Source organism: Lipotes vexillifer, unplaced genomic scaffold (assembly GCF_000442215.2).
Source record: "Lipotes vexillifer unplaced genomic scaffold, Lipotes_vexillifer_v1.1 scaffold707, whole genome shotgun sequence".
Taxonomy (NCBI): Eukaryota; Metazoa; Chordata; class Mammalia; order Artiodactyla; family Lipotidae; genus Lipotes; species Lipotes vexillifer.
The window spans coordinates 781,520-806,814 of record NW_006781931.1 but is presented as its reverse complement, the minus strand read 5'-3'; the positions used below and the strand labels follow the sequence as shown (position 1 = coordinate 806,814).

General features: G+C 33.8%; 1 protein-coding gene across 6 annotated transcripts in view; it reads right to left on the bottom strand.

Annotated features, from left to right (window-relative positions):
- Positions 1 to 25,295, bottom strand: part of PPHLN1 (periphilin 1) — a 150,281-nt gene that overhangs the window by 38,916 nt on the left and 86,070 nt on the right. For 5 of the 6 annotated variants that reach the window (XM_007454871.1, XM_007454868.1, XM_007454869.1 and 2 more), the window contains 2 exons: positions 22,914 to 23,033; positions 8,359 to 8,499 (listed from right to left, as the gene is read on the bottom strand). In XM_007454871.1, the coding sequence (XP_007454933.1) occupies positions 8,359 to 8,499; positions 22,914 to 23,033 (261 nt within the window). Of the gene's footprint in view, positions 1 to 7,910; positions 8,500 to 22,913; positions 23,034 to 25,295 lie in introns of those variants that run through there. The other variant, XM_007454870.1, reaches the window with a different exon arrangement.

The following is a 25,295-nucleotide window of genomic DNA, read 5'->3' as shown; positions in this document are numbered from 1 at the left end:
AGTGTGAAAGGAAAATTACAAAGCCCCCCAAATAAATAAAATATTTCATAGTAAAATTATTTTCACATTTCATTTTGAACAAATAAAGGGGAAATCCCCCAAAATAAAAACAGAAGTAAAAGGACAAGAGATAAACAGCCCAAATCTTCACACTGATGAGAAAATGGGCTCTCAAAGTTAAACTTATACAGGAAACTTGCTATAAAATATTCCTAAGAGGTAATCTGAAAGTAGTCAATATTCCAAGGTTGCAAAGAAACAGGCAAAGTAATACTCAACACAACCATAACCACTTGTATAGTGATTTTCAATATATAAAGGGCTTTCACATACAAGAGCTTGTTAATTCTGCAGGAAAACATGCAACTAATCCCATTTAACAAATGAGGAAAAGGCTCTGAGAAGTTAAAGCACTAAATGGAAGCATCCAGCAATTTCTATGCCACACTACGTAGAAATGTTCCCAATGTGAAGTACTCAGAGACTACATAAAATTGTTAACTTACAAAGGGGAACTGAATAGCAAGTGACAGCAATTTGGAACCACTAGAGAAAATCCTTACCTAACACTGGTTGACAGGAAACAAAGAAGGGACGGACGTGAGAGCAGGAAGCTCATGCATGGGCTTACGCCATGGGGAATACCTGTATTGGGTACTTTTGTTTAAATGATGACATTCCCAGGGATAATGTCCAGGATGGCCTCATCTCTTCTGGTACTTGCAACATTTTAAGTATGGTTTTTATAAGGCTTGGTATCTGTATTGTCCAAATTTTATATTTTATGTAAAAATAGTATCTTAACAGAGTCATCAATCTCCGTATTTATGGATTTATATCAGGTATAAATAACTTACTTTTAATTAAACGTAAAAGCTGAGACACTTGGTTTTGACATTTCAAATATGATACAAATTACCTTCTGAGACAGCTTCCAGATGAAACTCCCTTAAAGTGAAAACTTTACACTTACGTTTCAGCAACAAGTGTCTATAGTAAGAGCATGAACAGCATCTGACTGATAAGTTTCAAAAACTCTGAAATTTAGCCAAAATAAATGATTTATTTTCAATTTGTTTTGGGAATAAGAGATTTTTCAGAGGTAAATCTTATGTGAGTATATTTTACTAAATCTATATATGTAAGGTCCGAATAAGTGGTCGGTAATAATGGACTGTTAAATACAGTAGGGTAGACTTGATGTCTAGACAAGATAGTGGTAAGAGCTGCACTTTTAAAAAGTTCGTTACTTGCTCTGATAAAAAGAAAAAACAAAGAATGTTTCTATCATGTAGGACTAGTATAAAATGCTTATTAGATCATGCATATATAATGATAGAGTTGCCACTACTTTGGAAACAATTTCATTTTAACCCATCATGTGTGACTCTTCTCCATGTCCGCAACTCTAGTTAACATTTCAGAAAGATGGTTCATTTGATTAATTTTCAAGCCTTTTCTCTGTAAAAGTAAAACAAAAATATCCTATTTTCTATTGAGGGAGAAAGAGCAAGCCCAGTGAGAGGACTGGGAAGAATCAGCTATATAGTTAGACGGTGACTGCAACTAGACACTCGAAGAAAAGAAGAGGGCCACAGGCAGAATGGTGACTAAACGGAACATCTTGTCTACTGAAGAAAACCCTTTCTGCACAATTCATTAGCTCAACAAGCACTATTTAATTACTGACTGATGCATAGCAATGATAAATATTTGAGTTTTTAAAAAGCATTTTAATGTAAGTACACTGTGTCCTCATTAAGAGGTTTAAAAATGAATCAACACTTAAATATTCTATAGTTAAATCTGAAATTAGCTTCTTTATGTACACATATAATAGTGTGTACAGAAGAAGCAATATTTAGCTTTTAATTTTTAATATGATTTAGATTAGGAAGAGACCTAAGATTATTCAGCCTAACTTTTTTATTTTGAGGAAGAAAATGAAGAAAAGCCAGTGAGCAGCCCATATGGTCACAAAATGGTTAACATGTAGAATTCAAATGAAAATAAAAATCACATATTAAGTAGATTGATCTAGACTTACAGCAAAACTGTATTAACCTATAAGACTGATGACCTAGACAGGCAACAAAATGATTTCTGAAGTAACTTGATTTTTATTAACTAGAGTAAGGAAAGTGGCCCCAACATGGCTAAGAAATAAAATTTCCTCAATATAACAAGGCTGGCATAGCTATGATTGACTATAAAAAATAATGTCTTTACCAAAACAAATGTATATTCAGTTTAAGTCTTTGTAAGTTAAAAGAAGGAAAGAAGAAAAAAACACAATCCCCCCTATCAAGAGTCTCTGAGTAGTCTCTCTGTTTTAGTACATTAGATTGGCACCCTCTCTGGATCTAAAATGATTCCTGTCTATATTTCAATTATAAATTAGCAGATAAATATAGTAATCAACCATTCTGTTAATAGAGAGACTTACTTGCAGGTAGAAATATCAGCTTTTTCATAAAACAGCTTTATGTTATTAGGATAGTGTCCTGAAATAGCCAAAGAGGTCTTAAACATGAATTTGCCTTCATGGTACTTGTTCTTTTTTGAATTACTCACCAAATAAGAAGAAAGAAGAGATGGACGTTCCCCCTTACAAATGATGACTTTCTGCGATTTGAGGAGCATCATGAGTAATGCATTTAAAGAATATTATCAGGTACATCCCCGCAATTAAATTGGCTTAGATTTTATTAATTGCATCTACTAACATAAATTTTAAGAAAGGCTGATAAAGATTGGTACAAGCAAGAAATTCAGATTCTCTACAAACTCACATATTACAGTTACGCTCAAACTTGGCATGCCATTAGAACCACGAGAGGTAAACAGGCACTCTGGTGATCTCCTATGTAGTTACTAAAACCTGTACAGCACTTCACAAAACATAAACACAGGCATTTGACACCCACAGTATTAAAGTAACTCCACAGCCCCAAAATGTATATTTTAAATGTAATATTTTGTTTATTTAAAAAATACATATATATACATTTTTTTAATGTGGAGAAATCAGAGGAACTATATTTTGAAACACGGTTCCCAAGGGATTATAAATGTCTATTAATAGGGGACTAGTTATATATACTGATATAGAATGTTCACTAAAACACTGAACAGGGTACAGAGTATGGTACTGTATTTAAAGAAAAAGCATGGAGACACACACACCGATTTTTATCTCCACTCATCTGAATCAAACATGCTCCAGGGCTTCCCTGGTGGCGCAGTGGTTGAGAATCTGCCTGCCAATGCAGGGGACACGGGTTCGTGCCCTGGTCTGGGAAGATCCCACATGCTGCGGAGCAACTAGCCCCGTGAGCCACAATTACTGAGCCTGCGCATCTGGATCCTGTGCTCTGCAATAAGAGGCCGCGATAGTGAGAGGCCCGCGCACCGCGATGAGGAGTGGCCCCCACTTGCCGCAATTAGAGAAAGCCCACGCATTTAAAAAAAAAAGAAGACCCAACACAGCAAAAATAAATAAATAAATATAAAAAAAAAAACATGCTCCAGATGTGTGTGTGTATATGTATGTATGTATGTATACACACATACATAAATACTGTATATAAACTCTGTGTATACACATATATATGTAGATATATACACATACACCATATATACAGTATATCTACACGCTGGGGAAAGAAACTGGGCAGCTAAGAATTATAGGTGAGAAGGAAACTTGTTTTCCCCGCATAATCTCTTGTGCCTTTTGAATTTTATCCTTGTGTATTTTATCACTTAAAATACAGCTTTCAATGGATGGGCTGGAGGATATTTTAACATAATAGAAAAGACTTTCATAAATATTTGTTTTGGGTGATATTTACAAAGTGCTACAACTGTTACAACTTATCCAACTGAATATTTAAGATCTATGCATTTTACTGCATGTTAATTTATACCACAATTAAAAAACAGTACAAAAGTCTCTTAATTTATATAAAAGGTGGTCATAGTTTTCAACCTTCCAGCACATTAGAAAGTATAGAACCTAAGAAAAAACAGTCACCTCCTTCCAACTCCTTGTTACTCCAAACATGGTACATAGACTAGTAAAATCAGCATCACCTGGGAGAATGTCAGACATTCCAATCTCAAGCCCCATCCCAGATCTACTGAATCAAAATCTATATTTTAACGAGATCCCCCAGTGATTTACACCCACATTAAAGTTTGAGAAGCTCTGATAACTAACTTCCTGGAATATTTATGGCAGATATCCAACAAGCTCTACTTTTTAAAAGCCCCACAGATGTACAACAAAAGCAGAGAATTACAATATAAGCACGGTGCCTTGAGAGTGAAGAGATGAAAGGTTCTTTTTTTAAAGACTAGTTGGCAGAGCAAAAGATCCTAATAAACTTCAGTTACACACCAACTATCCTTACAGTTGCTTCACTAGGCACCTGCTTCTCTACAACTTCTTGGGTCTTTAGGAGGATTTTAGCCACCCTGACACTCTTAGTCATATGATCTGTTAGGCCAACAATGCATATGCATATTTTTTTGTCTGTGTATGTGTACATATATATGTGTGGGTGTATGTATGTGTGTGTGTGTGTGTGTGTGTGTGTGTACCCACCCCAGATCTACTCATATTATCTGATTCCATCTGAAGAAAGAGGAAGATAGAACAATCAAAGCCAGATCTTGCCAGTGGGGAATTACAAGAAGACTTAAATATCATTAGATGCCAGGACCCCAAGAAAACAGAGGATCTCACTGACAGGCTATGTCTAAGCACAATTTTATCAAAATTTATGAAGGATTTTGCAAATCTTAAATAAGAGAATTCCAAAGAGTTAAAGTAAATATTGCTTTATCCCTCAAGGTACAATAGAGGGAAGAAGGGTATGTAATAATGGAGGATTTCAATTTGCGTCGTTCATTCAAAGTAACAATTGGTTAAAAGCCAAGATTCCTCACTGGTAAAATATCAAGGAGTAGGATGCACTTTCAAATCAAATAGTTCAGTAGTAGTAGGTATGTGAGGACTTGAGAGATATATCACGATCAAGGGGTTAATGCCAAATACCTGAACCAGAATATGAATCACCTATATATTTCTTTTGAATTTTAGAATTTTATTTATTTTTTATACAGTAGGTTCTTATTAGTTATCCATTTCATACATATTAGTGTATATATGTCAATCCCAATCTCCCAATTCATCACCTATATTTTTGTGGATTAAGTCTCTCTAGGAATTACCATAATGACAGAAGAAATTCTGAAGTTCGCCTTTCTAAGCTCAGAAGCCAGAAAGCCTAGGGAAATATTCCAGTATTTGAATGTAAAAGGTGGCCCAAATTGGGTAAGAGGGGATAATCTGGGGAAATAGGGGGAAAAGATACACCACAGGATCCAAAGCATAAGGATGATAAATGTGCTGTAGCAAGAGAATGAATCATATCCACTAAAAGATATTTATGTAAAAGTGAGATGATTCAAATGATCTCTAGCAACATAATATTCAGAGATGCAATCTGATGTCTTCTGGCTCAAGGATTTTAGACCAGTGGTTCTCCACCATATACGACTATAAGCTGGCAGCTTTTTCAAAGGCACCTGTACCTCTACCCTACCGAATTCTTATATGCCCAGGAATGAGATGGCAATAATATGGCAAAGAACATGAATCTGCTCTTATTGAAGTGATTCTGATACAATCTATATCCATATGCGTACCCTTAAACATCGAATAAGCCACATTTGTAGGCCCTCTGAATTAAATTAAATATTGGCCTGAAGATTTAGTTTATTACATATTGTAATACTGCCTCAAGTTAATGACTTTCTTTGGATTCAAGGGCTGAAGGACCTAATTTATATAAACCCTCAAAAAGCATGTGGAAATTTATAAGATATCTGAACATATTGCACTTGACATAACAGGGAGAAAAAGCAACTTGGCTATAACACCAATATTTACATTCCTACATTATTCTAAGTTTGATTTGTTGGCCTCATCTATGCAGGCCCTTTTTGGGGGGCTATTATTCATTTTTTAAATCATGCAATATTTCAAGCATATGGAAAAATATAAATTACTAGACAGCTGTATAATAACTACCATCTAGCTTTCTCAAACCTTTATAATATTCCTATCCATCTGGTATTTAATCTCTAAAAATAAAATGTGCAAATGTTGGAGAGAAATCCCCTTAAACCTAATTTTTTCATTTTCAAAAGTCACTGTAACATTAAGACATGATTTATAAAATAATTACATGTCATTATTTACTAGCTTTGTGACATTTTGAGGAATTCTGGTTTGATTTTCTTGTCAATGTATGAAAACCAAAGTACCCTAGCAAGAACACAGTAGTTACATTCCAATATTTAACATCATTAAGTTCTCTATTTTATAATGGTTTTACTTCTCTAGTACATCAGAATACAGTAATGACCTTTTAGAGTTATTTTTCTTTCTTTAGTTCATCTTTCCTTGTTCAATATACTTTAGTATCAGATTTTCATGTGTTTGAACAATGGGCAGATGAAAACAGAAATACAGTCATACTTACAGGTCAAACATATATGGGTGTCTGTAAAGTATACAAACACTGGTTTCATACTAAATAATTTTATGTGTGTGCTGCTAAGCTAGGCTCTACCTCTGACTGGTAACCCACCTTTTCAAGATCAAATAGATCAACTATGACTAATAACAAGAGGAGACAGTACAAAAATATTAATAAGTAACAACCCAAAATACTCCCTCCCAATAGGGGAGTCAGTCAAGTTTTTCTACCAGTTATATTCTTAAGAAAACCTCTCCTTTAAAGAGCTGCAATTTAGGTGAAAAAGAAAAATAACATTAAATAATTAATTCACTTAACAATCACTTATCAAGCACTTACTAAGTGCTGGGCCTAGGCACTCTGTTAAGTGGTCAGGTTAAGACACACTCTGATTTCAAGTGACTCAGTGACTATCCATACAACACATATTTCTTGTGAGCCCACTACATGCCAATCACTATTCTGGGTAACGAAGATAAAGCAGTAAACAAAATAAAGTCCTTGCTCTCATGAAGCTTCCATATGGAAGGGAGACAAGCAAACATATGTCAAATGGTAGGGAAAAAACAAAAAGCTACAAAGAAAAATAAGTCAGAGTAAAAAGACAGTAATTTTACATAGGGCAATGATATTCATATTCGTACTGGAAGATACACCTAGTGAGCAAACCATTTATTTACTCCCATTTAATTGATATCTTGAAAGGCAACAATCTGCCTTTCACATCACCAAATTAAACCGGGATTTCTCAGTCACCGTTTTCCTATATAAGCTGCACAATCATATCTAGGATCCTATATAAGCTGCACAATCATATCTAGGATTTAAATAAGATCTTCTACTTAACCAAGGGAAATAGATTTTAATTGATGTGGAAATGGACAGCACCTTGAGAAAAGGTTTAATTTTGTTCTTAATTTCCAACAGTTTTTAGAAGATTATATAACAATATAATGACATTTACTCAAGGCACTAGAGACTAACAACATCAAAAACAAACAGCTGTACAACATGTCACATTTTATAAAGCCCTTTCACATTTCATTTACTTCATTTAATTCTCATAAAGTGATAATACCCTATAAAGCAGGTAATATTTCCATATTGAAACACTTTCAACTTTCCTATGCATAATGAGCATATCGAGGAGGATTAAAGAGGAAATCATGGCTACTTTTTAAATCTTAGGTAAGACAAAGCCTCTAGGCTTATTCTATTCCAAAATTACATTTCACACTGTATTAAGATACAGATAGAAGGTTTTGTCCTATAACTATTCCTTAAGCAATCTATTCACTCTATTAAAAACAAGACCCTGACTTTTCAAAATGACATCATTAAAATTTAATGACATCATTAAAATTAGATTTAAATACCTATCCTTTATTTTTCTTTAATATTTGAAAAATACTTAAAAGTATAATGAAAACCATCAAGAAACATCTGTAATCCCAGTATTCAAAACTATTGGCTATTATATTGGTATATTTAATATTTTTCAACCCATCTCTAAGTTTAATAGTTCTTTAATTGCTCCACACTAACTAGAATATTAATATTCTCTAAAATAGAAGCTTGCTTTTTATTAAAAAGAGAAAAAAAAAAGTAAGCAGGTGTGGAGGACCAAACTGATCAAAATTACTGTGAAATCAAATCAAACATTTTTTAGAATTTTTTACATTGTAATTTCAGGGTCACAAATGGAAAAAGAACAAAATGAAATATTTATTCAATAAATATTTACTGTAACTACTGTGTACAAAATGACAGGAACAAAAGATTTTGTACTTTAAGCAGACTGGATTCTCACCTGTTCAATCTCTTTGGTTTTTGAGGCTATTGCTTTAGAGCGACTGGTTAGCTGACTGTCTTCGAATAATTCTATGCCATCTGTTGCATTTGTCTCAGGTTCTTCTGGCTGGTCAATGAACAATGGTGCCGTGGATCCCCCCTTTAAAAAGAATTAGAAATCTTTTATTACTTTCTTAAAGGACATACAGCATTTTAGATGACTGAATATAAGCACCAATTGGCAGATTATCTCAAGAGAAAGTGCTAAATTTAACCTGTCTTAAGAAACACTTTCAATCTTGCTATGCATAATGAACTTATGTGAGGAGGATTAAAGAGGAAATGATGGCTACTTTTTAAATCTTAGGTAAGACAAAGCCTCTAGGTTTATTCCATTCCAAAATTATATTTCGTACTATATTAAGACAGAGCTAGAAGGTTTTGTCCTGTAACTATTCCTTAAGCAATCTATATAAGAAACACAGAAGAAAAAAGTCCAACTGGAAGTGAGAAGTGTGAACACACATAAGCAAATATATTACACAGAAACACAGAAAAGGACTCTACTTCAGAAGTTAAAAATACCCTGCCTCCTGTAACCTAAGAATTTATTGAAATAACTGAAAAGAAAACAACTCCAAACAGCAATAATTATTACTTCAACAATACTGCAATAGTTCATTAATGAGTAAATGATCCCATAAAAAGCCCAAGGCCGATTATTTTACTTTCTAAAAATACTTTTGATGAAAAGAGGAAAACTAAATAAATGAGGGAAAACTATTATTTAACTGCAGTGCATTAGTTTACTCAAAAATTTATTCTCTGATAAATGCCAAGCACTGCTCAAGTGACACTAGATATATCAATGAACAGAACAGACAAAAGTTCTTGGCTTCATGGAGCCTGCAGTAAGCAGTAAGTTGGAAAGAGTAAAGTTTGAGCTAATATATTTTACTGTTGTATATTTTAGTTGGGTGAGAGGTGAAGGAGGAAATTAGAAAACTGTACTTATCACAAGTTTATCAAAAAACTTATGGTTTTTGTGATTGAAGTAGCAGCAAACAGCAGGAGGTTTACAGAAGTCACAAGATATATATTAATTAGTGGTATTTTTCACCTGTAAGAGCAGTGGCATTCCAACATCTAATGTGTTGTACACTGCCACGACCTCTTTAGAGAGTAATTTGGCAATATTTATCAAAATGTACCACATATCCCTTTCACCAAGCACCTTCACCTGTAGGAACTTAATCTACAGATACACACATGAGCAACAAATGCTAAGATATGGCTGCCATTAATGGCAAATGATTGAAAACAACCTAAATGTCCATCAAGTAAATTATGCACTATCTAGAACCATGGAATACTAAGAAATCATTTAAAAGAATAAGAACAGTCTAAATACATTGCATAATGTATCCTAATTTTTCTCCTGGCAAGTCCTGAAGGTCATTCCCCATAAATATACTGCCAGTTGTGTCAAAAACAAAAGGGAAGAGGGAAGCATGGGTATATATACCTTTATGCATATATATGAACACACTATCTCTGGAGGGATATTACCTATGGGGAAAAAAATGATAGAAGAGGCTGTCTCAATAGGGATAACTTAGAAGACACTGTACCTATTCCAATGCCTTTTGAATTTCTGACATGTGCATGCATAATCTACCTTTTTAAAAAACCTGGTTTTTATAAGTCTGAGTTATATATCTTAAGGGATTTAAATTGAAAGTATACGAATCATTTAAGGGGAGAGGATTCTGGGAAGACAGCAGAGTAGGAAGCACTAGCAATCTGTCTCCCAACCTACACAAAAAATTACACTGGCATAATGTCTGATTTAACTATTGTGGAACTCTGGACTCTGCTGAAGTCTTATCCCTTCCGAGGAAGACATGGGTGGTAAAACTGAGGTTAAATTCAGCTCTTCACACAGTAGCAGCTGCCCAGCTCCCACCCCTACCCACTTGACAGGAAGCTGTGTACATGTTCCTAGAGCAGCTTACACATTGCTTATGGGAGTCAGACTGGGGAAAAAGTACCCTATCCTTCAAATATCAGGGAACTGTGCTCCGATCACTGATTGTTGCTTCTGATCAGAGGGCCAGACAAACAGGCGAACAGCCATTATTATTATACCTCCCCCGACTGTTGCAAGCCCCTCTTATTCTGACTGAAGTGGCTTCCAGGGGATATAAAGGACCAGAACCCTCCCGCCTTCATTTTTCACATCTTTCTCTTTTGGGAGCCAGACATTAAAGATAAGAATGTTAAAAAAAAAAACTGTATACATGGGGGAAGTTAGAAAGTAAATGGGCACAACAAGGGAAAGGCTCAGAAAGAACAGAGAAGACTTTGTTTACACCTCAGACTGATCCTCAGTACAGAAACAGCCAACAATAAAAAACAAACAATATCAACAACAACAACAAACCCAGCAAGCCCGGGGGAACAGGGAGAATCTGACTTACAGAGTTACCACATTATTAGATTCAAATGCCCAGTGTTCAACAAAAAAAATCACAAATCATACAAAGAAACGGCAAAGTATTTCTCATTCAAAGAAAAAAATGAATCAACAGAAACTGCTCCTGAAAGAGAACTAATGGCAGATCTACTGGATGAAAAAACTTTAAAATAACTGTCTCTAAGATGCACAAAGAACTAAAGAAAGATGTGGGAAAAGCCAAGAAAGCAATGTGTGAACAAAATGGAAATATCAATAAAGAAATAAAAAACCTAAAAGGAAATGAAAAAGAAATTTCATAGCTAATAAGACCAATAATTACAATAAAAAATTCACTAGAGGGATTCAAAGGCAGAAGAAAGAATCAGTGAACTTGAAAAACAGGACAAGGAAATAGGAAATTATTGTCTGAAGGACAGAAAGAAAAAAGATTGAAGATAAGTGAACAGAACCTAAGGGATCTGTGGAGCACCATTAAGCGGACCAATATACACTTAATATATACATCCTTCTGGGAATCTCAGAAGGAGGAGAGAGAGATAGGGGCAGAGAAGATACTTGAATGAATAATGGCTGAAAACTCCCAAATCTGATGAAAGACATGACTATAAACATCCAAGAAGCTCAAAACAACCCAAGATGAACTCAAAGAAGCTCAAAAGACACATTATAATCAAACTTTAAAGATAAAGACAAAGGGAGAATCTTGAAAGCAACAAGAAATCATCATCATCAATACAAGGGGTTTTCAACTAAGATTAAGCAGATTTCTCACCAGAAACTTTGGAGGCCAGAAGACAGTGGACTGATATGTTCAAAGTGTTAAAAGAAAAAACTGCCAACAAAGACTGCTATATCCACCAAAACTGTCCTTCATAAGTGAGGGAGAAATTAAGACATTCCCATATAAACAAAAGCTGAGGAAGTTCATGATACTAGATCTGTCATGCAAGAAATGCTTAAGGAAGCCCTGCAAGGTGAAATGAAAGGACGCTAGATGGTAACTCGAAGCTGTATGGAGGAATAAAGAGCTCAATAAAGTTAAATGCATAGTTAAAACAGCAGTATTACTGTAAATAGTTGGAAACTGCACTTTTTATTTGCAACATGATTTAGGAGACTATGACATTTAAAGAAAAAAATTATTAGTGTAAAAACTAGTATCACTGCAATGTTGGTTTATAACTCTGAGTCTTATTTTCTAGATAATTTAATATGCTAATGCATTTAAAATAATTATTAGTTTATGGTTTGGGGCGGCACACAATGTATAACGATGTAATTGTGGAACATCAACAAATGAGGAGGTAGAGACAGAGCTGTAAAGGAGTACAGGCTTTGTATGTTATTGCAGGTAAGCTGGTATAAATTTAAATTAGTGTTACAATTTTAGGATGTTAAATGTCATCTCCATTGTACACACAAAGAAAACAGCTAAAAAATATACACAAAAGGAAACAAGATAGAAATTTTAACATTTCACTACAAAAAATCAACTAAAAACAAAAGAAGACCTGAATGCAGGAAATGAGGAACAAAAAAGCTATAGGGCATATAAAAAACAAATAGCACAATGACAGGAGTAATTCCCTCCTCAGTAATTACTTTCAAGTGTAAATGGTTTATATTCTCCAGTCCAAAGATAGAAATTGGCAGAATGAATAAAAACATATGATCCAACAATATGTTATCAACAAGAGATTCACTTGAGACCCAAAGACACAAACAGGTGGAAACTAAAAGGATGGATAAAAGATATTCCATGCACATAGAAAACAAAAGAGAGCAAAAGTGGCTATAATAATGTCAGACAGATAAACTCTAAATAAAAAAAGGTTACAAGAGACAAGGACGTTATGTATTAATAAAAGTTTCAATAAAGCAAAAAGATATAACAATTACAAACATTTACACACCTAATGACAAACTATAAAAATATATGAAACAAAACCTGACAAAATTGAAGGGGGAAATAAACAGTTTCACAATAATAAGTAAGGAAATAAATAAGGGAATAGTGGGCTTAAGCAACACAATACACTAACTACATCTAACAGACATATACAGAACAATCCACCAAACTTCAACAGAGTATACATTCTTCTCAAGGGCACATGGAACATTTCCCTGTATTGGGGCACACATTAAGTCTCAACAGATTTAAAAAGAAAAATCTGGAAAATTCACAAAATTCTGGAAATTAATGCACTTTTAAACAAACAAAGAAAAATCACAAGGGAAAGTAAGAAATACTTAGAGATGAATGAAAATGAAAACACAACATACCAATGAACAGAAAACAAAATGCAGTACACACACACACTGCTATACTTAAAACAGATAACCAACAAGGACTTACTGTAAAAAATTTTTTAAAAAAAGAATGTACTCCTAGCCCATCCAAAACCCCCAATCAATTTCCCAAAATATCACTAAAGTATCTTTTAAACCTATTTAAAAATCCACTAAGGAATTCTAAATAATATAAAGCATTTAACACACACACACACACACACACACAGACACAGAATATAGTACACACATACACAATGGAATATTACTCAGCCTTTTAAAAGAAAAAGGAAATTCTACAATATGCTACTACATGGATGAACCTAGAAGACACTATGCATAATGAAATAAGCCAGTCACAAAAAAAAAAATACTATATGATTCCACTTAAGTACTTAAAGTAGTCAAAATCATAATGACAGAAAGCATAATAGTGGTTGCCAGGGACTGAGGGAGGGGGAGAATAAACTGATAAAATTGCTTTGGAGATTTGTTGTTTAATTGGTGTAGAGTTTCAGTTTTACAGGTGAAAAGAGTTAAGGGGATGGAGGGTGGTGATGTGCATAATAATGTGAATGTATTTAATACCACTGAACTATATACTTAAAATGGTTAAGATGAGCCTTAAATGACACAATAGACCAGATAGATTTAATTGATATTTACAGGACATTCCATCCAAAAACAGCAGATTACACTTTCTTCTCAGGTGCGCATAGAACATTCTCCATGATAGATCACAACTTGGGTCACAAATCAAGCCTCAGTATTTTTAAGAAAACTGAAATCATATCAAGCATTGTTTCTGACCACAACGCTATGAGGTTAGAAATCAATTACGGGGAAAGAAACGTAAAAAATACAAACACAAGGAGGCTAAACAATATGTTACTAAATAACCAAGAGATCACTAAAGAAATCAAAGAGGAAATCAAAAACTACCTACAGACAAATGACAATGAAAACATGACAATCCAAAACCTACAGGATGCAGCAAAAGCAGTTCTAAGACGGAAGTTTATAGCAATACAAGCCTACCTCAAGAAACAAGAAAAATCTCACATAAACAATCTAAACTTACACCTAAAGGAACTAGAGAAAGAAGAACAAACAAAACCCAAAGTTAGCAGAAGGAAAGAAATCATAAAGATCAGAGGAGAAATAAATGAAATAGGAACCAGGACAACAATAGTAAAGCTCAGTAACACTAAAAGCTGGTTTTTGGAGAAGATAAACAAAATTGATGAACCATTAGCCAGACTCCTCAAGAAAAAGAGGGAGAGGACTCAAATCAAATTAGAAATTGAGAAGATAAACAAAATTGATAAACCATTAGCCAGACTCATCAAGAAAAAGAGGGAGAGGACTCAAATCAATAAAATTAGAAATGAAAAAGGAGAAGTTACAACAGACACCTCAGAAATACAAAGCATCTGAAGAGACTACTACAAGCAACTCTATGCCCATAAAATGGATAACCTGGAAGAAATGGACAAATTTTTAGAAAGGTATAACCTTCCAAGACTGAACCAGGAAGAAATAGAAAATGTGAACAGACCAATCACAAGTAATGAAATTGAAACTGTGATTAAAAATCTTCCAACAAACAAAAGTCCAGGACCAGATGGCTTCATAGGTGAATTCTATCAAACATTTAGAGAAGAGCTAACACCCATCCTTCTCAAACTCTTCCAAAAAACTGCAGAGGAAGGAACACTCCCAAACTCATTCTATGAGGCCACAATCACCCTGATGCCAAAACCAGACAAAGATACCACAAAAAAAGAAAATTACAGACCAATATCACTGATGAATATAGATGCAAAAATCCTCAACAAAATACTAGCAAACAGAATCCAACAACACATTAAAAGGATCACACACCATGATCAAGTGGGATTTATCCCAGGGATGCAAGGTTTATTCAATATAGGCAAAGCAATCAATGTGATACACCATATTAACAAACTGAAGAAGAAAAACCATATGATCATCTCAATAGATGCAGAAAAAGCTTTTGACAAAATTCAACACTCATTTATGATAAAAACTCTCCAGAAAGTAGGCACAAAGGAAATCTACCTCAACATAGTAAAGGCCACATATGACAAACCCACAGCAAACATCAGTCTCAATGGTGAAAAACTGAAAGCATTTCCTCTAAGATCAGGAACAAGACATGGATGTCCACTCTCACCACTATTATTCAACATAGTTTTGGAAGTCCTAGCCACGGCAATCAGAGAAGAAAAAGAAACAAAAGGAATACAAATTGGAAAAGAAGACGGGAAACTGTCACTGTTTGCAGATGACATGATACTATACGTAGAGAATCCTAAAGATGCTACCAGAAAACTACTAGAGCTAATCAATGAATTTCGTAAAGTTGCAGGATACAAAATTATTGCACAGAAATCTCTTGCATTCCTATACACTAATGATGAAAAATCTGAAAGAGAAATTAAGGAAACACTGCCATTTACCATTGCAACAAAAAGATTAAAATACCTAGGAATAAACCTACCTAGGGAGACAAAAAACCTGTATGCAGAAAACTATAAGACACTGATGAAGGAAATTAAAGATGATACCAACAGATGGAGAGATGTACCATGTTCTTGGATTGGAAGAATCAATACTGTGAAAATGACTATACTACCCAAAGCAATCTACAGATTCAACGCAATCCCTAGCAAATTACCAATGGCATATTTTATAGAACTAGAACAAAAAAATCTTAAAAATTTGTATGGAGACACAAAAGACCTCCAAATAGCCAAAGCAGTCTTGAGGGAGAAAAACGGAGCTGGAGCAATCAGACTTCCTGACTTCAGACTATACTACAAAGCTACAGCAATCAAGAGAGTATGGTACTGGTACAAAAACAGAAATATAGATCAATGGAACAGGATAGAAAGCCCAGAGATAAACCCACGCACCTATGCTCAACTCATCTATGACAAAGGAGGCAAGGATATACAAGAGAAAAGACAGTCTCTTCAGTAAGTGGTGCTGGGAAAGCTGGACAGCTACAGGTAAAAGAATGAAATTAGAACACTCCCTAGTACCATACACAAAAATAAACTCAAAATGGATTAGAGACCTAAATGTAAGACTGGACACTATGAAACTCTTAGAGGAAAACACAGGAATAACACTCTTTGACATAAATCACAGCAAGATCTTTTTTGATCCACCTCCTAGAGTAATGGAAATAAAAACAAAAATAAACAAACGGGACCTAATGAAACTTCAAAGCTTTTGCACAGCAAAGGAAACCATAAACAAGACAAAAAGACAACCCTCAGAATGGGAGAAAGTATTTGCAAACAAATTAACGGACAAAGGATTAATCTCCAAAACATATAAATAGCTCATGCAGCTCAATATTAAAAAAACAAACAAGCCAACCCAAAAATGGGCAGAAGACGTAAATAGACATTTCTCCAAAGAAGACATACAGATGGCCAAGAAGCACATGAAAAGCTGCTCAACATCACTAATTATTAGAGAAATGCAAATCAAAACTACAATTAGGTACCACCTCACACCAGTTAGAATGGGCATCATCAGAAAATCTACAAACAGTAAATGCTGGAGAGAGTGTGGAGAAAAGGGAACCCTCTTGCACTGTTGGTGGGAATGTTAATTGATACAGCCACTATGGAGAACAGTATGGAGGTTCCTTAAAAAACTAAAAATAGAATTACTGTATGACCCAGCAATCCCACTACTGGGCATATACCCAGAGAAAACCATAATTCAAAAAGACACATGCTCCCCCAGTTTTCATTGCAGCACTATTTACAATAGCCAGGTCATGGAAGCAATCTAAATGCCCATCGACAGACGAATGGATAAAGAAGATGTGGTACATATATGTGATGGAATATTACTCAGCCATAAAAAGGAACAAAATTGGGTCATTTGTAGAGATGTGGATGAATCTAGAGACTGTCATACAGAGTGAAGTGAGTCAGAAAAACAAATATCATATATTAACGCATATATGTAACCTCGAAAAATGGTACAGATGAACTGGTTTGCAGGGCAGAAATTGAGACACAGATAGATGTACAAAACAAACGTATGGACCCCAAGGGGGAAAGCAGCGGGGGCGGGGTGTGTGATGGTGGAATGAATTGGGAGATTGGGATTGACATGTAGACACTAACACGTATAAAATGGATAACTAATAAGAACCTGCTGTATATAAAAAAAAAAAAAAAAGATACCTGTGTCCCTACTGCCACCTAATGGTTCTTTGAGCATTAAGGTCTCCATTGCGTAGTTCTTTTTTTCCCAACTGCTGACACTATACCAGTAAACTGGCTAAATGTGACCATATCAAACTATGTACCACTAGTCTTACTGTGGCAAAACTCTGGGGCTCATTCTGGCTTCTGGAAAAAGTCATGTTAACTGTCTCCTTTTTCCTCTTTGCATTTGGGAATGTATATCCCCGTACTCCCCATGGTTGTTTGGTATAAGTATCCTTCTAAGAAAAAGATTGTTTTATTATCTATCCACTGTGCAATAAAAGTGATGTGGAACATAAAAAAAAAAAACAGTTAAGATGGAAGTTTTATGTTATATGTATTATACTACAATAAAATTGTACTACAATAAAATTATACTACAATAAAAAATAATTTAAGAAATAATTTAATCTCCTCTCTATTCAACATATCAGTATATGGTTTCTAACACTAGATAGACAACAGTTCATTTCAGATGATGTCAAGAAAGATTATTTATACTGTGTTCTGACTTCCCCACAGTCAAAATAATTCTGCCACTAGATTCCATTTTAGTTAGGTCAATGCAAAACAAACAAAACAAAAAGTTATTAAAACACACTCAAAGTAGGAACTTCAAGCTTCATCATAATTCTAGACCTACATACAAAAATATAAATTGATGAGCATAATAAACACATCAGAGTAGATGAGTTTTGGGAAAATAAAAGGCAAGTAACGAAGAGAGAAATAACTTGAATTGACATTAAAAGAGCTCATTAGCTACAGTAATCAAAACAGTATGATACCAGCATAAAAAGAGACACATAGGCCAAATGGAACAGAACTGAAAGCCCTGAAATAAACCCATGCATATATGGCCAACTAATATTTCACAGAGGAGGCTAGAATACTCATTGGAGAAAAGAAAGTTTCTCCAATAAATGGTGCTGAAGAAATCAGGTTATTCACATGTCAAAGAAGGAAACTAGAGCCCTAACATACACTATTCACAAAAATTAACTCAAAATGCACTAAAGACTTAAATGTAAGACTGGAAACCATAAAACTCCTACAAGAAAACAGGAAAGAGAGTTCCTTGATATGGGTCTTGGCAATGATTTTTTAGATATGACATCTAAAACACAAGCAACAAAATAAAAAATAAACAAGTGATACTATATCAAACTATGAACCTTCTGCACAGCAAAAGAAATGATTAACAAAATGAAAGACAAACTACAGAATGGGAAAAAAAATTTGTAAATCATATATGTGGATAAAGAGTTAATATCCAAAATAAAGAACTCATACAACTCAATAGCAAAAAAAAAAACAAAACAAAACCCACACAAAACCAAATAATACGATTAAAAAATGGGCAAAGGACCTGAATATAAATTTTTCCAAAGAAGATATATGAATGGCCTACAGGTACATGAAAAGGTGCTCAACATCACTAATCATTAGGGAAATGCAAAACAACACCACAATGAGATATCACCTCACACCTCTTAGAATGACCAGCCTCAAAAGGACAAGATGTAACAAATGCTGGGAGGATGTGGAGAAAAGGGAACCTTTGTGCACTGTTGGTGGGATTGTAAATTGGTACAGCCGCTACAGAAAACAGTATGAGATTCCTCAAAAATTTAAAAAGAGAACTACCGTCCAGCAATTCCACATCTGGGTATATATTTGAAGAAAATGAAAACACTAACTCGAAAACATACATGCACCCCAATGTTCATAGCTGCATAGCTTACAATAGCCAAGATACAGAAGCAACCTAAGTATCAATCAACTGATACACAAAGAAGTTACATGCACAATATAATATTATTCAGCCATAAAAGAGAAAGAAATTCTGCCATTTGCAACAACATGGATGGACCTTGAGGGCATCATGGTAAGTGATATAAGCCAGACAGAGAGAGACAAAAACTGTATGATCTCACTTATATATGGAATTGTTTTAAAAACTCATAGAAAAAGAGATCATATCCATGGTTACCAGAGGTGAGGGCTGGGGAGTAGTGGGGTGGGAATTGGATGAAGGTGGTCAAAAGGTACAAACTTCCAGTTATAAGATAAATAAGTACTGAGGACGTAATGTACAACATGATGTTTATAGCTAACAATGCTGTATGGTGTATTTGAAAGTTGACAAGGGAGTAAATCCTAAGAGTTCTCATCACAAGGAAAAAAATATTTTTCTTTTTTGTGGTGTTTCTATGAGACAATGGATATTAACTAAACTTACTGTGATAATCATTTCACAATATATGTAAGTCAATTCATTATGCTGTACACCTTAAACTTATACAGTGCTGTATGTCAATTACATTTCAGTAAAACTGGAAAAAAAGAGCTTATTAGTAATTAAATTTAGTTTAGTTCATTAGATATATATTATCCAAGGTACTGGAGGGAAAACAAGACATGAGATACATTCTATCTATCGATCTATCTAAATAACTAGACAAGTAAAGGAAATTTTTAATAAAGGCAATATAAGGTCATCAGTGAAATAGTGGCAAAAAACTTTACAACAGGAAAGGAAGAAAAGTGGAATCAAGAAAGATATTGAGTCTTATTATCTCGAGCACTATTGATTTCACTGAATGGATCTGAATTTGAAAGAGGGCCATGGAAGTTGGGCATACTTCACTAGGGACAGGGTAAGCGGAAAATAACACCTGATACATGGAAACAACATAATTCACATTTTCACATTTAAATAAGAAACATTTAAAAATTTTCTTCTGCAGCAAGAAGCAACAACCTGCTCTACTGCGACATTCTAATAATCTCTGAATAATTTGCTTTTCATTTTGATAGCCAAAAGCAAAACTCTCATGGCCATATATTTACAGATAGTAAATTATATCCCTACAAAACTTGACTGCAAGCTCTTTGAAAGCTAGGATGGTGTCTCTAATGCAGTGTTTGACACAAACAGACACAGAATGAATATTTAGTGAATTTAAATAAACTATGAGAAAGCCAGTATAGTATTATTTTCTGAAAATACATGCCTTAAAACACTAATCCTAAAATGTGCACTGTGAAAAAAAAATTCAAGCCAAAAATTTGATAAATTATGCAAACTTTATTATTCATCCTCCTGTCACAGACCGCTGATGAGCATATTAACATATTAAAATCTCTGAAAAGTGCTGAAGTGCCAAAATCAACCTACCTCTTTTAAATCTAGCATTTCCCAAATGTAAGGGGGCTAACAATCATTTTTGTTCTTCCTCAGACCACTAAGACCCTTCAGAATTATCATTCTATCAAATACTTTGGGAAATTCTCTATTAGAGTCCAAAAGGTAAATGTATGCAAACTGTTACAGAAGAATGAACTATAATATTCCTGAATATTTAAACATATCACTGAATTTACCTTCAATTTCACTGGACTCTCTATAAACTACATGGTCTCCCAACCAAATTGCTTAAAACTATATTGATGACAGCAAGAGAAGATAAACTGGAAACTTAAATATTTAATCTCCTCTCTATTCGACAGCTAATATAAAGATTGTCACAATTAGATTTAAACACACACACACACACACACACACACACACACACCACTATGCCAAACTCTTCCACAGCATCAAAGTCCTTTTTTCCTTCCACCTTATTCTTTCAAATCAGAAAGGAGTTTATAGAACCAAGGTCAAACTTCTCAAAAAGTTTATTTCTCATAAAACATAGATCACTGAAATGAGCAACTATTTAAAAACTACCCAAGAACAAACGTGACTATCTGTGCCCAAAAGACAAAGTATCATTAAGAATTTCTCAACTGCTTTATCTCCAGTATGGAAAAGTATCAATGTAACTTGAAGAACATTTAGATGCTATGAGATTGATAATGCTCCTCAACACTCATGATGTACACCAACTAACAAACATACTAAAGTAATCTCAACCCTGTTCTCACCTTGCCTTTGGTCCAACAAAAAATCATGTCTGACCTATGACCCACATATAGATTTTTAGGATTACTGACTTCTCATTAATTCAAAACCTAGCAAATTCTGGGCATATTTTAGAGAAAAAACAAGGAGCCTGAAAACAAGTCTTTCTAAACCCAATGTCACTGACTATTCAGAGTCAAAATCCAGTCAAGCAATGAAAAAAGACTATAAATAGAATATTTAAAATCTGGAAAAGGTGTATAGTGAGATTTTTTTTTTAATTAAGAGATATCAAAAATGACGAGGGGGGAGAATGAATATATCTTAATAAAGCTTTGCTAATTGAAGATATAGTATTTAGGAAACAAAAAATTAAGTATTTTTGGAAGTTTTTGGTTTAAGTACTCTGAGAAAAATTATCAGCTGTCCAAATTAGCAATTTTAAAGCACATATTTCTATTATTAATATTAAAAACCATTATTCTAAATTATTAAGGAAAATAGGCAAACTGACCCTATTAAATATATTAGTATATTGTTCATGCTTTTAAATAGTGCTAGAAAGGTACCAAAGAAGGACAGCTTGATATATTTATATCTTTACTTGAAAATATGCATAAATATCTATTATTATAGCTACAGTAACAAGGAAACCTTGACCTATTTAAGAACAACTGATAGCTAAATGACAGATCAGCATTTTAAAAAAGAAAGGTTCTATTTCTGAGTACTGATAGGGTTTGTACTGGTTTGTACTTTCTATGAGCAGTGTACATTAGTTATTTTGGAAAGGATCTTTTCATAGTGTATTAAAATGTATGTAGGTATATAATTTGTACATCGAATTCTAATGCTTGATCTGTTTTATCAAAGGACCTTCCTTAAAAGGCAACCAAAAATATATTGTAAAGTGAGAAATCTCCTCCGAATATACATAATTTGTCATCGTACAGAGATTTTTTATATTCTCTGCCAGGTCAAAATAATTCCTCTAGTAACAAATTCTGAATCTAGAAGCTTAACTTGGCCCACAAAATATCTGTATTTCCCTCTATTACAGGTTATAGAGAAATTTTTCAGTTCATTTCCAAATATTTTAATGAAAACATTCTATAAAGAGTATTCAGTGGACCCAAAAATGTTCTCATTTTTTGGTACTCAACACTCATCAAAAAGTACAAGTAGACCAAACAATGCATAATTGCATTTCTTGGAATATTTATGAGATAATTTGCATAGAGTATAACATGCAATATAAATATAGCCCAAGATCCAAGGTTTAATTAGATTTTTTGTTCTGAATTCACTGATTTATGACTAGTGGCTTAGCATGATTTCTAGAAATACTTTTAAAAGCTCACAAAAGAAGGATATAAATATTGCATTTTCCTTATACTCCATATTTATACTATTCTTACACTTCTAAACTACTAGAGACATTCAGACATAGTGTAATTACTGAATTCAGAGTCATTCATATTCATTCTATTATTGTGTGCAGTAAAATTTAATAATCCATGAGGACATTTTCCCCAAATATACTTTAACACACTAGAACAAACTAAAATTTTCATCAATAATTTAAAATCCAGGCAAAACTCTCAGATGTGAAACATAAAGAAGAAATTTTGCCTTACCTCATACTCAGAAATTTCAGGTAAGTTACTTTCATCTGCCTTCTCTAGCTTTTCAGCAGCCCACTTGCTTGCAGCCTCAGCAAGTTCCTTTTCCGTTAGCCGACTGGGTTTATCTAACACCTAATAAAAACAAAAGAATGGTTCTGTTACAGTTCTCAAGGGCTTTTACATGTCAAATACATCAAGAATTATACCCCATTTACACATGAAATCATATAAGTCTTCAAATTTATAAAGAGAACAAGTACATTCTTCACTTTTTCAAAAATATTCAACACAGAATTTCGTTAAGTTGCAATTTTGGGGGGACATATAGACTAGATCTGACTCCTACTTTCATTTATATAAAACTTTAGAAATTCATCTAAGGAACGAAACAAAAGACACTGACAACTAATATACTAAATATTATTTAGAATATACAAGACATTATACTGATTTCAACTTTGTATCTTTAATTATATTCAATGAAATAACCAATGCCAAAATTTCATCAAGATAAATTCCTAATTAATGAAACAGAAAAGTCCAGATATGCTATTTTATACTTTGTAGTAGTTTATATAAATCCTACTCTTTACACGAAATGTATACACTTAAATTTCATTTTTTGATACTACCACTACTTCCCTTCTCCACCTACATACAATACTAAACAAAGTATAGGATTCGGAGTTACAGATAAAGCTGGGTTTGAATAGCAGTTTCATCACTAGTGAGGGTAGATGATTTTATATACATAACTTATGACACTGTGAGCCTTCATTTTCTCATTTACAAAACAGGGATTAATAATATTATATTCACTCTTAAAGTAGTTGTGAGAATCAAGGGAAGTAACAGACCTGAAAGCATCTAGCATAACGCTTAGTACTTTAATTTTGTTTCCAGCTCTTACTTCTATAAAGTCACATCATTGATTCTAAATATACCTCCTCTGGATGACAGTGTCAGTAAAAATCCCCATGTTATGGTACACTATCATTTATAAAGCGCTTACACATGCAAACCAAAAAAAGGTATTTTAATTAAATGGAATTCCATGAAGGTGGCTAGACTTTATCACCCCCAACTTAAAAACCAAAAAACTGAATGTCAAAAGGTTAGTGATTTGCACACAGTTACCAATAAATGCTGAGCTGGAACTTAAAACTAGGTCTTCTAGATGAGTAAGGCCCTTGACCACCTTCAATTCAATTTACCAAAAAATTGGTTTGCCATCCATAATATTTACTAGAAGATAATCACAGTGTATCTACATGGAGTGTTTCCATGGCCACTGAGTAAGCCTCAATATCTTATTCCAAAGCCCTACCCATACATAAGGTTAAAAAGATATAAGCAATACCTTTACTATTACTTAGTAATAAGGTTAAAAAGGTTTTATAAAAATAAGAAACACAAACAAAAATATTTTTTTAAATGTACACCTCACTTTTCTTTGGTACTTGTTTTGAAAGAGAAAGTTATAGAGCAAAAACAAAACGAAACATTGTAAATTATCTCTAGTAAAGAAGGAAGCAAAATCTTTTATAACTGAATCCTTCTATTCAACCATCATTAACTCTGTACACTTAAAAAACTCTCATTTGAAACTGACTTCTAACAGCAGAAAATAAACTCTGAAAAACTATTCCTACATGACAGTAACCATAATGTTTAAAAGAAAAAGTCCTCCACCATATCAGGAAATCTAGGTAATAAAGCTAGCATGTAACCCTGGGAAGAGGACACAGGAAGCTATACTTTCCCAATATATAAAATGATTATAGATCTAAAATTCTGAAATTCTCATTCCATTCTAAGACAAAAATGCAAACATCTAAAATAAACTGTCAGATGAAAATATCTAAAATCCATTAGGGTTGGATTTGATGGTTAAAATATATTTTCATCACGTACCACAAAGTCCTATGCTATAACATATTCACACCACATTACAGTTCAAGAGAAATAAATATTCCAAATATCATAATTTAAATATTCATAGTGACTTAGATGGGTAAGTATTATTTACTCTTCATTCATTTCTAGCTGGGGAAAAAAAACACAAAAAAAACAAAACCAAGCCAGTGTTTCAGATGGGTAAAGCACCCTTGATATGATAAGAAAGAACCAAAAAATCCAATCAATCTTTCCTATTCAAAATCCAGCATTCTAGCATCCTCAGACTTCTGGGAAAGCTCCAAAGACACAAGCTGTCACAAAGACACCTTTTCTTTTTTCCATTTGAGGCAGAGAAGCAGCTGCCCACTGAACACCAGCACAGACCACCAGGTGATATCTTTTCTTACAGAAAAGCCAAACATACCAAAGACAGAAAACAAAAAGAAGTGAAGAAAGATGAGAACAGAAGTAACAACAGTTATGGAAAGAGAAAGA